This window comes from Gallinula chloropus, assembly GCF_964237585.1.
Source record: "Gallinula chloropus genome assembly, chromosome: Z".
In the NCBI taxonomy this organism is placed as follows: domain Eukaryota; kingdom Metazoa; phylum Chordata; class Aves; order Gruiformes; family Rallidae; genus Gallinula; species Gallinula chloropus.
The window spans coordinates 51,765,607-51,779,765 of NC_140089.1; the positions used below are offsets into that span (position 1 = coordinate 51,765,607).

The 14,159-nt window shown below is 42.1% G+C and overlaps 1 protein-coding gene across 1 annotated transcript in view; it reads right to left on the bottom strand.

The window, feature by feature from the left end:
* Positions 1-14,159, bottom strand: part of PIGG (phosphatidylinositol glycan anchor biosynthesis class G (EMM blood group)) — a gene marked incomplete at its 5' end in the record, with an annotated part of 87,054 nt that overhangs the window by 23,242 nt on the left and 49,653 nt on the right. Inside the window, one exon of the mRNA XM_084278416.1 lies at positions 7,658-7,821. Within this exon, the coding sequence (XP_084134542.1) occupies positions 7,658-7,821 (164 nt within the window). The remainder of the gene's footprint in view (positions 1-7,657; positions 7,822-14,159) is intronic.

Here is a 14,159-nt window from a genome sequence, read left to right on the forward strand (position 1 = left end):
GAACATGAATAAAAGTCAAACACTGCACCCTTTTGTACAGCACAATGATACCTCTACTTTAGATAGAGCATGAAGAAGCTTGTAGCTCCACAGATACTTTGAGAACTGGGATGTGGTACAGCTAACTCAGGTAGTTGCTTTTGAGCATACTTCTGTAAGTCAGACAAACTCCAGACAAGCAAGAGGAGGAAGACAATGTAATAACTAAAAACTCAAATTAAAGCTTGGGCAAAAATAAAAAAAAACATTTTCAGAACACTTTCCTTCCAATTCAAGATTATCCACAAAGAAAAGGTTGACAGACCATTTAAAAAAATAAAAGGAAATCTGACATGCTTACTCACAGTGGCCTCCAACAAAGCCACCAATTTTGATGAGAACAATCTCATAGCAATGGCAGTACACATCATCAATAGGACCATTTGAAAGCTGTGCACCCAACTCTACAACGCATTGGGGCAGTAACTAGCACGCCGAAGCACAAGTTCCCAATTAGAGTAATCAGTCATTACCAGAAAAAAAACCCCCTGCAGATTGGGTTTGGCAACTTTACCAAAAATGAGATCATATATTTAAAGTTCCAGATATGTTCAGATGCTTACATCTATCTACACAAAGCAGAAAGAACCTCACCCACCCCAAATCTGTATTTTTATAAATTCTGTGCACACGAATTTCCTTAACATTTACATGGAAAATGTTTCAGCTCCTAAAGCACAGCTGTATAGCTGGTCCATGGAGTAAGAAGATGACATTTATTTTGCAAATGGCTTTGAAGCAACTTGTCATTTGTTTATAACAAAGAGGCAACTGCAAGCAAACCTGCTTTTCTGGATCACTTTTCACTATTAAGAAAATGCTTTACACTACTAAGAGCCATGGCTGCCTGAAGGAAGCCTCACAGAGGAAATCAGTGTCTCACCAGCTTGATAAAGGAATGAAAAAGAGGTATCTATCACAGATCACTAGTGATGTCTAAAAGAAATCTCCTGCCATCACTGAAGTGATGCATATCAGGAGACACACCTAAGTGAGTATATACTCTTCCAGCTTGTGGCAATAAAACCCCATTCCAATCTTGTCAAATCACTACTACATTTCCATACAATTCAGTGAACAAGTAGATATATTCTTTATTTTTTTTATTTGTTTCAAGAATAGGACTGCTGTTAAACACAATAGATAACAGGCTATTACCATTCTAGAGAATGCAGCAGCATCATGTTCATAGACGCCAACATTTTTTCAGTTTTAAATAACCTAAGGAAGAGACTGGAGTGAAAGCAGAAGAATTAAAATTTAATTCTGTAAGATACTGATGAAGTTTGGGGAAAATGTTTAGCTTGTTCCTTTGTTTTTAAGGAGGTTTTTACTTTTTACCTGGGGCTCAAGAAAAAAAAGTTTGCTGAAACACTCACTTCATGACCATCTATGTTGAAAGAAAAAGGAGTAATGTATTAACAGGGACAGTGAATGGGGGACTCCATTAATCAAAGACACAAGGCTGAAGGGCAAAAGCCCCTGCTGACTGCTGAAATTCCTTTAACTAGCATGCCCTCCTTATTCTGTTTAGATCAGCATTATAACAGAATTCACAGCAGAACCTAAGTTTGCTCTGTTGATGTTCTACATTAACAAAGTCACGACATAACATTAAAAGTCTTGCAATTTTTAACACCTGCCTGGGCATAACTTCCATTTTCAATACCTGAAAGCCATTTGGTAACAAGAAAGCACTATTAGAGCTTCTGATCACTAGGGAAGGAAAGCCAGTTAGCATGCAGCCTTCTAATGCTAGGAAACATCCACCAGTTCACCCTAATACCTAACTCATTAAAATGCAGATTCCAATGTGCAAGCAATCTGAAAACTATCACAATGCCGAGCTAGAGACTGGTAATTGCACAACCACTGTGAACATCACTCAAGTGATAATTTTGTTTGGGTAGGAGCTTGAAAACTGAATCCATCTGGAGCATACTGCACAGTGAGGTCATACAATATAGGTCAGATTATCCAAAAACACAGCCCTTTTTCTGATCACAGGGATCCCAAAATCCAAAGTTCTACTTCAGATCAGATCAATACAGTGGTCACTGTAAAACTACCCTTTGTGTGAATCAGGTGCTCCTTGGAATTTATGCAAGTCACAGAGAGAATACTTGGTTAAGTTTAGGCATCAGTTTAATCAGTACTCCCTGTCTCAAAAATAGTTTCAGGAGTTATTGCAGTTTCCATGGCAACTGAAGCAAAAGAGCTCTTACTATTTCTGTCTGTGAAAATCCCATCACATTTAAGCTGCCAAGTTTCTTAGGAGAGCCTGAAGGACTAAAAGTGGCAGTAATATCCATGTGACTGTCTATCACATGCCATTTAATTATTCCAGAAACATATTTACCTTTCCATATGAGGAGAATATTTTATAGTTCCACATGTTTGATCAGATGGAAGAAAATTGCTTAAGGAGTTCCAACTATATTCCCACAGCAGTATTATTTCAAAACCCCCTTATTTTCTGTTCCATCACACCATACTGACCTGAAGATACCTGGGCTACATGTATGAAATGCACATGCACCTCACGAGGAGGCTTTTAACACCATCTCCTGCAACATCCTCACAGGGAAACTGATGCAGTCCAGCCTAGCAAAGTGGGCTGCAAGCTGGACTGAAAACTGGCTCAGCTGCTGGGCTCACCGGGCTGTCAACAGCAGCACCTGGAGGCCACTCACTAGTGATCAGCCCCAGGGATTCACAGGCGGCGCAGTGCTCCCTCCCTCGGCCACACAACTGGGAGGAGAGGCTGGCGGCGATGCAGTAGATGGGGCTGATGCCGCGCAGAGGCACCTTGACAAGCTGGAGAAATGGCCCCCAGGAACCTTATTAAATCCAACAAAGGGAGATGCCAAATCATGCACCTGGGGAAGAACAAACATGTTCCAGGACAGGCTTGGGATGGACCATGTGGAAAACAGCCTGGCAGAGGAGGACAGATTGTTCCTCATGGACAAGCTGAACATGAGCAAGCAATGTTCCCTTGAGCCAACCCAGGGCTGTAGTGGGAAAAGCAGAGCCACCAGCTTGAGGAAAGTGATCTTTTCCTCTCTGCTGAGCAGCAATGAGATCACATCTGGGGCTCTGGATCCAGATCTGGGCTCCCCAGTACAAGTCAGACACGGGTGTACTGGAGCAAGTCTATTGAAAGGTCACAAACCCAATGAAAGAACTGGAGCATCTGACATAAAATGAGAGGCTAGGAAAGCTGGGATTACTTTGCCTTGAGTAGAGGAGTTTCAACAGGATTCTCACCAATGTTCATAAATACTTGATGGCCAGAAGATGTAGAATCATACAATGTGGTAGGTTGGAAGGGACCTTTATAGGTCATTTAGTCCAACCCCCCTGCAGTAAGCAGGGACATCTGCACTAGATCAGGTTACTCAGAGCCTCATCAAGCCTGACCTTGAATATCTCCAGGGATGGGGCCTCCACTGCCTTTTTGGTCAAACTTTTCCTGTGATTTGCCACCCTCATATTGAAGAATTTTTTTCTAATATCCAACCTAAATTTACCTTTTTCTAGTTTAACACCATTACCCTTCACCCTAGTGCTACATGCCCTCGTGAACAGTTCTTCACCAGCTTTCTTACAGGCACCTTTTAGGTATTGGAAGGCTGCTGTAAGGTCCTCCTGGAGCCTTCTCCAAGCTGAACAGGCCCAATCCTCTCAGCCTCTTTTCACAGGAGAGGCGCTCCAGCCCTTTCATCGTATTTCTGGCCTCCCCTGGAAGCGCTCCAACAGGTCTTTGTCCTTCTTGGGTTGAGGGCTCCAAAGCTGGACACAGGATTCCAGGTGAAGTCTCACCAGAGCAGAGTAGAGGGGCAGAATCACCTCTCTCCATGGGCTGGCCACACTTCTTTTGATGCAGCCCTGGCTGTGCTTGGCCTCGGGACTCCAAGTGCACATTGGTGGCTCATGTCCAGCTTTTCATCCACGAGCACCCCCAAGTCCTTTTCCTCAGGGTGGCTTTCCAGCACATCAACTCCTAACCTGTATGGATAATGGGGGTTGTCCTGACCCAGGTGCAGGACCCTGCACTTGGCTTTGTTGAACCTCATGAGGCTTACTAGACTCTTTCTGTGGCTGTCAGTGAAAGTATGAAAGGCAATGGACACAAAGTGAAATACAACAAATTCCACTCAAACACTGGGTAACAGCTGTTTTACTGCAAGGGTTTTCACACTGAAACAGGTTGCCCAAGGATACCTTGGAGTGTCTGGACATTGCCCTGAGGATCCTGCTCTGGACAGGAGGAGGATTAGACTCCAGACTCAAGTATTCTGTGATTTCTTAAATGCAAAGTGCAGAGCAAGAGAATGGTATGCATGTGTACTTGCCCCTAAGAAGTGATGCCCCAGTAGAGCTCAGCTTCTAAGAACTCCAGCAAGAAGCTCTGGTAAGCCAACCCAACTGAGGCAGCTATAAATTACATGTGTTATGCCACGTGGCTGGAAAGAATGAACATAGCTAGCACTGAAGTCACACTTCCCTGTCCAGGTCAACTTCCTCACATGCAACAGCTCTAAGGCTGCAGAATATTACGGATTTTGGTAAAAATGGCACTGCTGAACAGTTCTGGGTACATTCATTCAACTGAGACTATACCAGGGTGGGCCTGACATCCTGATGACATCCTGTAGCAATCTAACAGGACCCACTCAGCATACTGCAAAAAAAAACAGGGCTGCTAGATTCTTTTAGACCTTCCTATCTGTGGGGGAAGTGGGGAAAGGTTCTTCATCTTGCACTCAGAACCACATAAAAAAAGAAAGTGTTTGAATCTTACTGTTGCATATTGCTTATAAAAGTTAATAAGAAGCCTTTGCAAAGAACATTCTAAAGCATCCAGTAGTTTTTGAAAATGCTGTCTCCCATATATTTAAGAAAACACATGAACCAGCTGTCGTCTGCCTTCTGCAGTTTCAGCTTGGCTCCAAGGAATAATGACAAAGTACCGAGGCAACCATTTGGCCAGCAACAGCAAAATAAAGCATAAAACAAGTGTATAAGCCAAATTCCAAGCACCATAATGCACAAATTCAAACAAGTCCCAGTGGCTACAGAGATTCCAGTCCATAGTTATTCATTGTTTTGAAGAGGAAACCTTACCAGTTGACCCAAATGAACCTTAAAATGGCTGCAGACACGAGCTGCTTGATGGAATCTACTTACATAAGTGACGTGGGTATTAGAGGTCACAGTTACTCACTTGAGAGCAGTTTAAACCAGCACTGTACCTGGCAACACTACTAGCTGAGCTTTTAATCTGCAAAAATTCAACCAAGAAAACATCAGAACAACCAACGCTACTACACATCATTTGAACAATACTAAACAAGTACAGATCCTCAAAGATTTTGTTACAGAAAGTCTTTCATTATTTTGTTAGAAGAGATTTCAAAAAACATGCTATATGTCGTAATTTTCTCTTCATTGTATGTTAGTGTTCATCACAGTCTGCAGTCTAGGGCGTAAACAACATTAAAACTTCAGCTCTTTAAAAACATTACAAGAGCTCCTATTTTTTCCCTCCCCAGAAAATGGCACTGAGCTGTTTTACTCCACTGTGCTTGGAATCCTCCAGGGAAAGCAAAAACCTCCAATGCCAAAGCACCTACACTGTAACAATGAAGAATGGAAAGTGGGACTGCCCAAAAAACCCCCACAATACAGGAACATGGATGTGAGCAGTGAAATTGTCTAGCACTATTTTAAACAGAGCACAACAGAAGTATAAAGGAATTGTGAAAAACAGTAGATTAATACAATGTAAGTAATATCCAAGGTCATGGGTATCATATTTACCAAGACAAGAGGCAGGGCTTTTATATATACATGGAAACGATTTTTAAAGAGAGTTGAAAAAATGGAGAAAACTTGAGAGCTGGGAAGATGTATTGATGGAGTAAAGCTGTAACTAAAGCTAAAATTAGCATTAGAAACAGAGTTAAAATTGAGTTTCGTGTCAAGACACAAAGTAATAAGGAAAGTTCAAGAAAGGGGTCCTGCATTTATAAAATCCAGACATCAGTAATTACTGTATTCCACATCTAGTACTTCCAGAGCAAAAAAAAATACCAGAATGAACAGAGAAAAGGCAGATATTCAGGGACATTATACATAAAGAACAGTACCTTGTATCAATCTATATAAGACTAAGGATGACTTCAAGATAGCCGGCCTCAGACTAAGAGGTAATGTTCTACATTGAGTCTAGTCTCATTCTATACTAAAGAGTGCATTTCTTGAGCAATACAATGACCCAGCACTGGGTCCACTGCAACCAAGTACAGAAAGCTAGACATAACTTTAAAGAGCAATATGGCAGACAGGCAAATTAGTGAACAAGGTGAATAATAACTCTGATAAAAGTGCCTGTTAATACAGAGCAACAGACAAAATGACTGTGCAGGAATTTAGCCTGTTAGTACAGGTCATCCATGTCTCAAAAACCTTCACTAGTCTAGGCATCTGAGGATCCTTTCTCTTTATGTCTTTGATGAACACAGACATGCCAACACAAGTTCACAGTGTACTTATAGCCGGAAACAAACAAGAGAAAAGAGAAGAGAGAAGTCAGGAAACAAAAAGCACCAACAGGAGGAGACCAGGTGACACTCTGTAGGTAGAAGTCAGAGGTTTACAGAGGATGAGAATGTACACGGCAAAGAGTTGTGATAAACTTAATACTGTCTAAAATCCTACCTGTCAAGCCTGCTGCAACATTTTGTTCCCTTTTAAAAAACAAAACTGTGCCTTTAAATTCTACAGATGAAAGAGAAAAGACTCTGGGATGGTAAGAATTCAGTCACTGTCAGATGTTACTTCTATCAAGTTGTTGCATTTCTATTATATGATACGGAATTTACAACCCCTCTCCCTACTTTAACACACTGCATCTCTCAGTTTGAATGCCCTGGATGATGAGTTAAATGCAGTATTAGAGTCCAATTGGATTTTACATGCATGTTCTAAGTTACATAAGCATTTTCCAACTACGTCTTCTTAAAAGTCCAAATTAACTAATTCATTTTACATTAACCCATCTGCTACACAAAATATCCAAAAGTACGAATATTATAGCTACAATGACTGCAATAACCAGTAACATACAATAAAATAGGTCTGGTTTATTTATAAAATGTTGTATGTCACTATTGCAAATAAGGACAGACATTCAAAGAACAGCACATTAGTTAAGTTTAAATTCTATTCTATTACTGTAAAAAGTCTTCAAGTCTCCTACTTAATAGGTTCCAAGAAGAATGTTTTTAGGCAGCACATGCTGTTGCCATAAAACTTAATAAATTTTTAAGTAATTTAGCACAGCAAACTGAGAACTAATGAAGAAACAAAATTAGTAAAATATACATATATACTCCCAGAGAAAATGAAACTGGAACAGTGAGGTTATACAAACTCATATCAAAAAAGAACATGCATTTTCTTAATAGAAACCTAACTTCCAAGGGTGCAAAAAAAAAAAAAAAAGAGAAAAAAGAATGTAACTATTTGTTTAAAAAGGTATACACTAAATGGATGGTGTTTATATCTGCACTAAATAGAAAAGCATCACTTTAATTCAAAATGTGATTACCTGCTAACTTCAGAACTCAAGTAGCACAGCAGATGAATGGCCCAAAGCAAAGGTCCTGTGTATGTTGCAAATGCTGTGAGGAAGATAGCTGGTACCTCTACATAGCTTTCTAGTCCCACAAAACCTGCTGAAACATCCACAGTAGCAATGCCATTTGAATTTCCCTGAAAACAGGAATAAAAAAAGATTCAAATACCACCAAAAAAACCGAAAACCATTTAGAATATATTAGAATATCATTAGTTACTGCACTAATTAAAGACTTAGTCTTTAAACCACTCTACAGTACAAACATATTCTTTATATTGGATTTTCAATACAGCAACTTACCAGACAAGAGCTCCTATTTAGGATATACAGATTAATGAAGGCATAAACCAGTATGATCTTCTGCCTCTTAGTTTGTCTGCAAACTAAGATCCCTGTTGTTTAATAAATTACACCCCAAAAATGCCCAAAGGAGTTTAAAGCAGACTGCTACACATGTTGATTTCAGTCACAGCAATGAAAAAAATGCATTTTTTATCACACGTGGTTCAAACCCAAGATTTTAAGCCGGTTGCCTAAAATTACAACATGAAATAAATATTCCTTGCCCTTCAAGTCAAGAGGGCTCTAATTTAGAGCTGTAGTGGGACACTACACCACCCACCTGTCTGCCCCATAACACAAGTTTAAGACAGGCAAATTCAGAGAGGTTTGTGCTTCCCAAGTCTCTATTCCACAACAGATTGCACTGAAATAGACCAAAAGTCACTCTAGATATCCAGAAACATCAATAAAACTCATTTAAACCATAGGTAGAGAAAAACACACTGAATATACAGCAATGAAAGTATCAAGATCTATGCAAGACTTGTATGTTTTACCTAGTATTCTTTTTAACCCGCTAAGACCACTGAAGAACAAGGAATGATATGAAATGGAAGGCAGTATTTTCCACTGACAACTCCACTCAAAGACCTAACGCAGCAAACACAGCCTGTGATTAAGGCAGAGCATTTCTTAGCGTAGCAGGCCACGGCAATTTCCTCAGACACAGGTATTTTTACTGTACCTGGAGAAGCTGTCTGGTTTCTACAGCACCAGTATTGTAACAGCCACCAAACTCTCCCTCCTACAGAATCCCAGAACCACGCTAATGTAAGGGCTGTCACCACTGATAGCCTCAGACCCAGTCACCACAGAGGATATGCAGAGCGGAGGCTTCCCCTTTCCTTCCAACATGATCTCTTCTCAGCTTAGTGACTGAAGTTTTCTTGAACCACAAGTTACCCAGTGGGAACATGCTATCATTAGGTACACATCTGGGTTGCCCATAGAATCCAGAGCACACAAGGTATATATAGCAAGGTTGGTACTGAGGGGAAAGCAGGGGTGGCATCTGCCAGAAGCTTCCCCTAGGTCTTACAGAGCCAAGGCCAGCCAGCTCCAAGACAGACTTGCCACTGGCCAAGGCCGAGCCCATTAGCCATGGTGGCAGCACTTCTGTGAAAACACAGAAAGCAGGGGTGGTGTAGGGCTGTGGTGACACCAGGACCAATGTCCAGAGAGATGAGTGTGGTGAGATAAGAAACTCTGCAGACACCAAGGTCAGTGGAGGAGATGGAGGAGGTGCTCCAGGCACCAGAGCAGAGATTACCTTGCAAACCATAGTGAAGAACACTGTGAAGCAGGCTGTCCCCCTGCAGCCTATGGAGGTTGCCAGCGGAGCAGATATCCACCTGCAGCCTATGGAAGACCCCATGCTGGAGGAGGCTGATGCACCCAAAAGAGGCTGTGACCCTGTGGGAAGCCAGCACTGAAGGAAGGTCCTGGCAGGACCCCTGGACCCGTGGAGAGAGAGGCCCATGCTGGAGCTGGTCTGCTGGCAGGACTTGTGACTCCATGGGGTAGCGTACTGGAAAGTTTGCACCCCATGCAAGACACCCACACTAGAGCAGCTCTTCATGAACTGCAGACCACGGGAAGGAGTCAGGTTGCAGAAGCTCCTGGAGAACTGCGTCCCATGGAGGGACCCCACACTGGAGCAGGGGAGGAGTGTGAGGAGTCCTCTCCCTGAGGAGAAAGATGCAGCAGAGACAACATGTAATGAACTGACCGTGACCCTCATTGCCCATCCTCCTGTGCCCCTAGCAGAGAGGAGGTAGAGAATTTGGGGTGTAAAGTTGAGCCCAGGAAGAAGGGAGGGGTGGGAAGAGGTGTTTTAAGATTTGGTTTTATTTCTCACTACTATATTCTATTGTGCTTGGTAATAAATTAGATTAATTTCTTTCTAACTTGAGCCTGTTTTGCCCGTGACAGTAACTGCTGAATGATCTCTCTCTGTCCTTATCTCAACCCATGAGCCTTATTGTATCTTCTCTAATTTCTCTCTCCTGTCTAGATGAGGAGGGGAATGAATGAGTAGCTTTGGTGGGCATCTGGCACCTAACCAAGGTCAGCACACCAGCACAAAAAATAGGTGGCTTTTTCACGAACATCGGTAACTAGGCACCAGGGACAGCAGAAACACTGTTCCTGAAACAGCTCCATGTCGACAGAACCATCTGGAGGTCATTATGAGTAGTCACTATCCCCATGAATCCTAACAAGATATTCCCAGAATGTAAGGGGAGACTGATGCTGTAAGAGTGAAGTAACGTATGGATTTTACCACGACACCATACAGCAGATAAATCTGTCATATTACTGTCAATCTTTCTCATTTTGACCTTCATCATGCACCATCAAGTGATTTATTGTTACACTGCACCAGTGTAATAAATTATTGTTATGCATTTAGCGTAATGTGCAGCAATGACAGGAGCAGAGCAAAGAATAACTAATGACAAGCAGCTAAAGAAAAAGCCTATCTGTGTTCCAGAACTTTGAAGATGAGACTGGAAAATAAAGCAGTAAAAGACTCCTCCTCGGATTTAAGGGGTATAGACTGAGGTCGTGGCAAAAGCAGAAAGACCAGGTGCAATACATTGGGAGCAAGGCAGGGTGCTGCTCCTCAGCAAGCAAAGGTTCGACAGGAACAGGTAGGGAGAGAACTTGCTCTTTGTCCATAGCAACAGGTGTTTTACCCACCACATATGTTCTCCCCTCACTCTCCTCTGTATGATGCATGCAGAGCAGAAAGCCAAGACGCCAGGCAAACCTGCTCACTTCACAAACAGCTGAAAAGTCTCTTTCACACTGTTTAGTCCATCTACATAAACACACGGTTGATCCTTGACACTTGAGGGCAACTGCCCATCGCACTGCATGTGAGAAGGAGTAAGAATAAACACACTGCTCCTGCACAACATGGCAAAAAGATGTACTCTCCTCTGGAAGACAATGAGGGCAGAGGAAGAAACCTGGAAGATGAAACAGTGCTTTCCACCTTCTTCCCAACTCCCTCTGGTTCCTTTCACACTGGGCTTACTCCAGCTATCTTCAACTTTGTCTAAAGTGACTGAGCTGTAGAAGAGTAAGGATGCACACACTTGGATCCACACAACTCTGACCACACTGGATGTTAAATGTCAAAACAGCCGACTCTCACTAGGAAACTGCTCAGGATGGCTCCACAGCTACTATTGGAATAGCCTTGCCAAGCAGTAAGAAGCATTTTTTCTTCACACTAGATATCTTTTTCCAAGACCAAGTCTTACATTTGAACTGAATTTTTGTAGATTCTAATTTGTAATACTCCACAAAACACATGAATAATTGAAAATTTAGAGTCTCTGCTTTTATTTTGAAGTATCACTGGAGTATTTCAGTGTACTAACTTATTGTGGAAAGGGGAGAAAGTGGCAGGAGGCACTGCATAAAAGCATTCGACAATAATCCATTGTGATCTTGATCAATGAAGCTTAAATATAAGAACACTGGCTAGAGAGACTACTCAGCATATTTGCTACAATGACAGAGGTGAATCCCTCCATATGCAGTAATGAAAACAATCTTAAACCTTCTTCAAAGTGGCAATGATTTTTATGGAAATTTTTCAGATACCAAATAACTCACTGAATTTGTGCTATAACCTGCAGTATGTCAGGGACAGTCACAGAACTGAGAAGCCCAAATTTGCAAGATAAAACTGACATACTTCTGGGTTGTTTAATAACTAATTTAACATAGCAGACTGTTACCATACTTCCACTGAGCCTGTCATGTAATTGTATGCCTTTCTAGTAACAGGAATTATATAAACAAGCATAAAATGAGGAATTTATTTTAAGTATTTGAAGTAAATATTTAAGGTGAAACAAGTCATTGGAAAAGGTTGACCAGTTGTTGACTGGACTTGTGTCTCCAGTCCTTGGAGGTTTCAAGACCCTGAGCAATGTGGTTTGACCTCACAGCTGATGCTGCTCTGAGAATGGGCTTGAAGTGTGGACCTTCTGAAAGACTCTCCAATGTAAATTATCCTACAGTGGTTTGAAATCATAACAAAAGAAAGCTATTAGCCAGTTTAAAATGTCACATAGTCCATCTCTCTACCTAAAGGCAAGATGACTTTCATATAAATTATTCTGAAAATTTACAATCCTATTTTGTTCTTGTCCAGACATAAAAAATAGCAGAAAGTATAAACAAGTCTTAAAGGTTGTGAGATTATTTTCTTTCTCCTCTTCTTATTTACATTCATAGTGCAACTGAAGGGCCAGTAGCAATGATAAAGATATCATATACTTCTGGGAAGTAACTGATGACTTATGAGACGTGAACAACTCAGAGCTTAGGAGAAAATAATCAATCATTTGAGTTTGTTGAAAAGTTCATCAAGAGGTTCTCAGGCTTGTAATAAAATCCTGACAAATAAGCAGCAATCTGACTAAATGTATTAATTTCGTATCTGTTTGACAATACTGGAATATGTTTAACTGTGCTTGTCTTCATCAGTTTGCACAAAGCAATAACAAAGCAAAGACCCCCATCTACTAAAACAAGGCTAAAGAGTTTTTATCCAGCTCCACATAAATAACGCAGGGAAACCTTGGAAAACCTTCAAGCGTGAACAATCTACAACCAGTGTAAGCAACCTTTTCCACTGCTTCCTATTCACAAAAACCTTGCTAAAGGGCTGGAAAAATGAGTTAACTGTGTGGTCTTCTCATGTAAGCTACAACTGTTTAATATTGCCTTTTAGATTCACATTGTCAGAGAGCAGGAAGGACTGGCTAGTTCTGCACGGGAAGGTGTTGTGGTTTTGCATGGCAAGGTTCTGGTGTAGTGCAGGGGTGGCTTCCATAAGAAGCAGCTAGAAGCTTCCCTCAGTAAACACCAGCTGGGCTCAAGGCTGGACCCACGGCCAGGGAGAGGGAGAGGGAGAAGGAGAGGGAGAGGGAGAGGGAGAGGGAGAGGGAGAGGGAGAGGGAGAGGGAGAGGGAGAGGGAGAGGGAGAGGGAGAGGGAGAGGGAGAGGGAGAGGGAGAGGGAGAGGGAGATCCATGCGAGAGCAGCAGCCTGGGCTTGAGAGACTGAGACATGGTACAATTTTATGACCACACTCATGCTGGGACAGTGGGTGAAAAGTTGAAGCCCTGTGGGAAAGGACTCACGTTAGATAAGTTAGTTAAGGACTGTCTGCTGTGGGTGGGACCCCACGCTGGAGCAGGGGAAGAGTGTGAGGAATGGCCCTCATGGCTAAGAAGGAAAACAACTCATGAGGAACTGACCAAAATCCTGATTACCCCTCCCTGTGCCACAATGGCAGGAGATGGGAGAGAAATCATTAATAAAGTTGAGTCCACAAAGATGGGAGGGGTGGGGGCAGGTGCTTTAAGATCTGGATGGATTTCTCATTATCCAACTGTTTTCACTGTGTGCATGTGTAGTGTAGTGCAATAAATTAGAGAGTTTTCTTTCCTTTATTCTGTGTTGAGTCTGTTTTGCCCGTGACGCTGATTGTGGAATGATCTCTCCCTGTCCTTATCTCAACTCCTAAACCTCTCAATATATATTTTCTCCCCTTTCCAGCTGAAAAGGGGAGTGATAGAGTGGCTTTGGTGGGCATCTGGTCAAACCACCACAGAAGGTAAGCTGGGAAATGAGCAAGAAAACAAGGCAGGTGAGCACAGTAAATCAGAAGGACATGGAATGCTCAGTGGCATGTCCAGGTCAGGACTGGATCCAGAGACAATGATCAGGTCCAGATTAGGTGCAAGAAGGTATGAGACAGACACAGGGCATGACTGCTTACACAGCTGCACAGGCAGTAAAGCATCATATTAAAAGCAGTTCCCAAAGGAAAAGAGGGCCAGGACCTTCCTTTTAACTATTCTCCCAGCAGCTCCTCTTAGTGAGATGACCTTGAACTCCCCTAAACTAAACTCTAAGACAGGAGATGCACTCAGGGCCCACACAGAGATGAAGACAGAATGCAAAACCAAGTGTAAACTGAAGCCATTTGGTTTTAACCTGGACTTAATCTGTCGGGTGGGGGGTTTTCTAACCTAAGGTCAAAAAAATTAACTTTCACACTCAGGTACTTCATTCTGCCGCCCCCCCACCTTTCATCCACT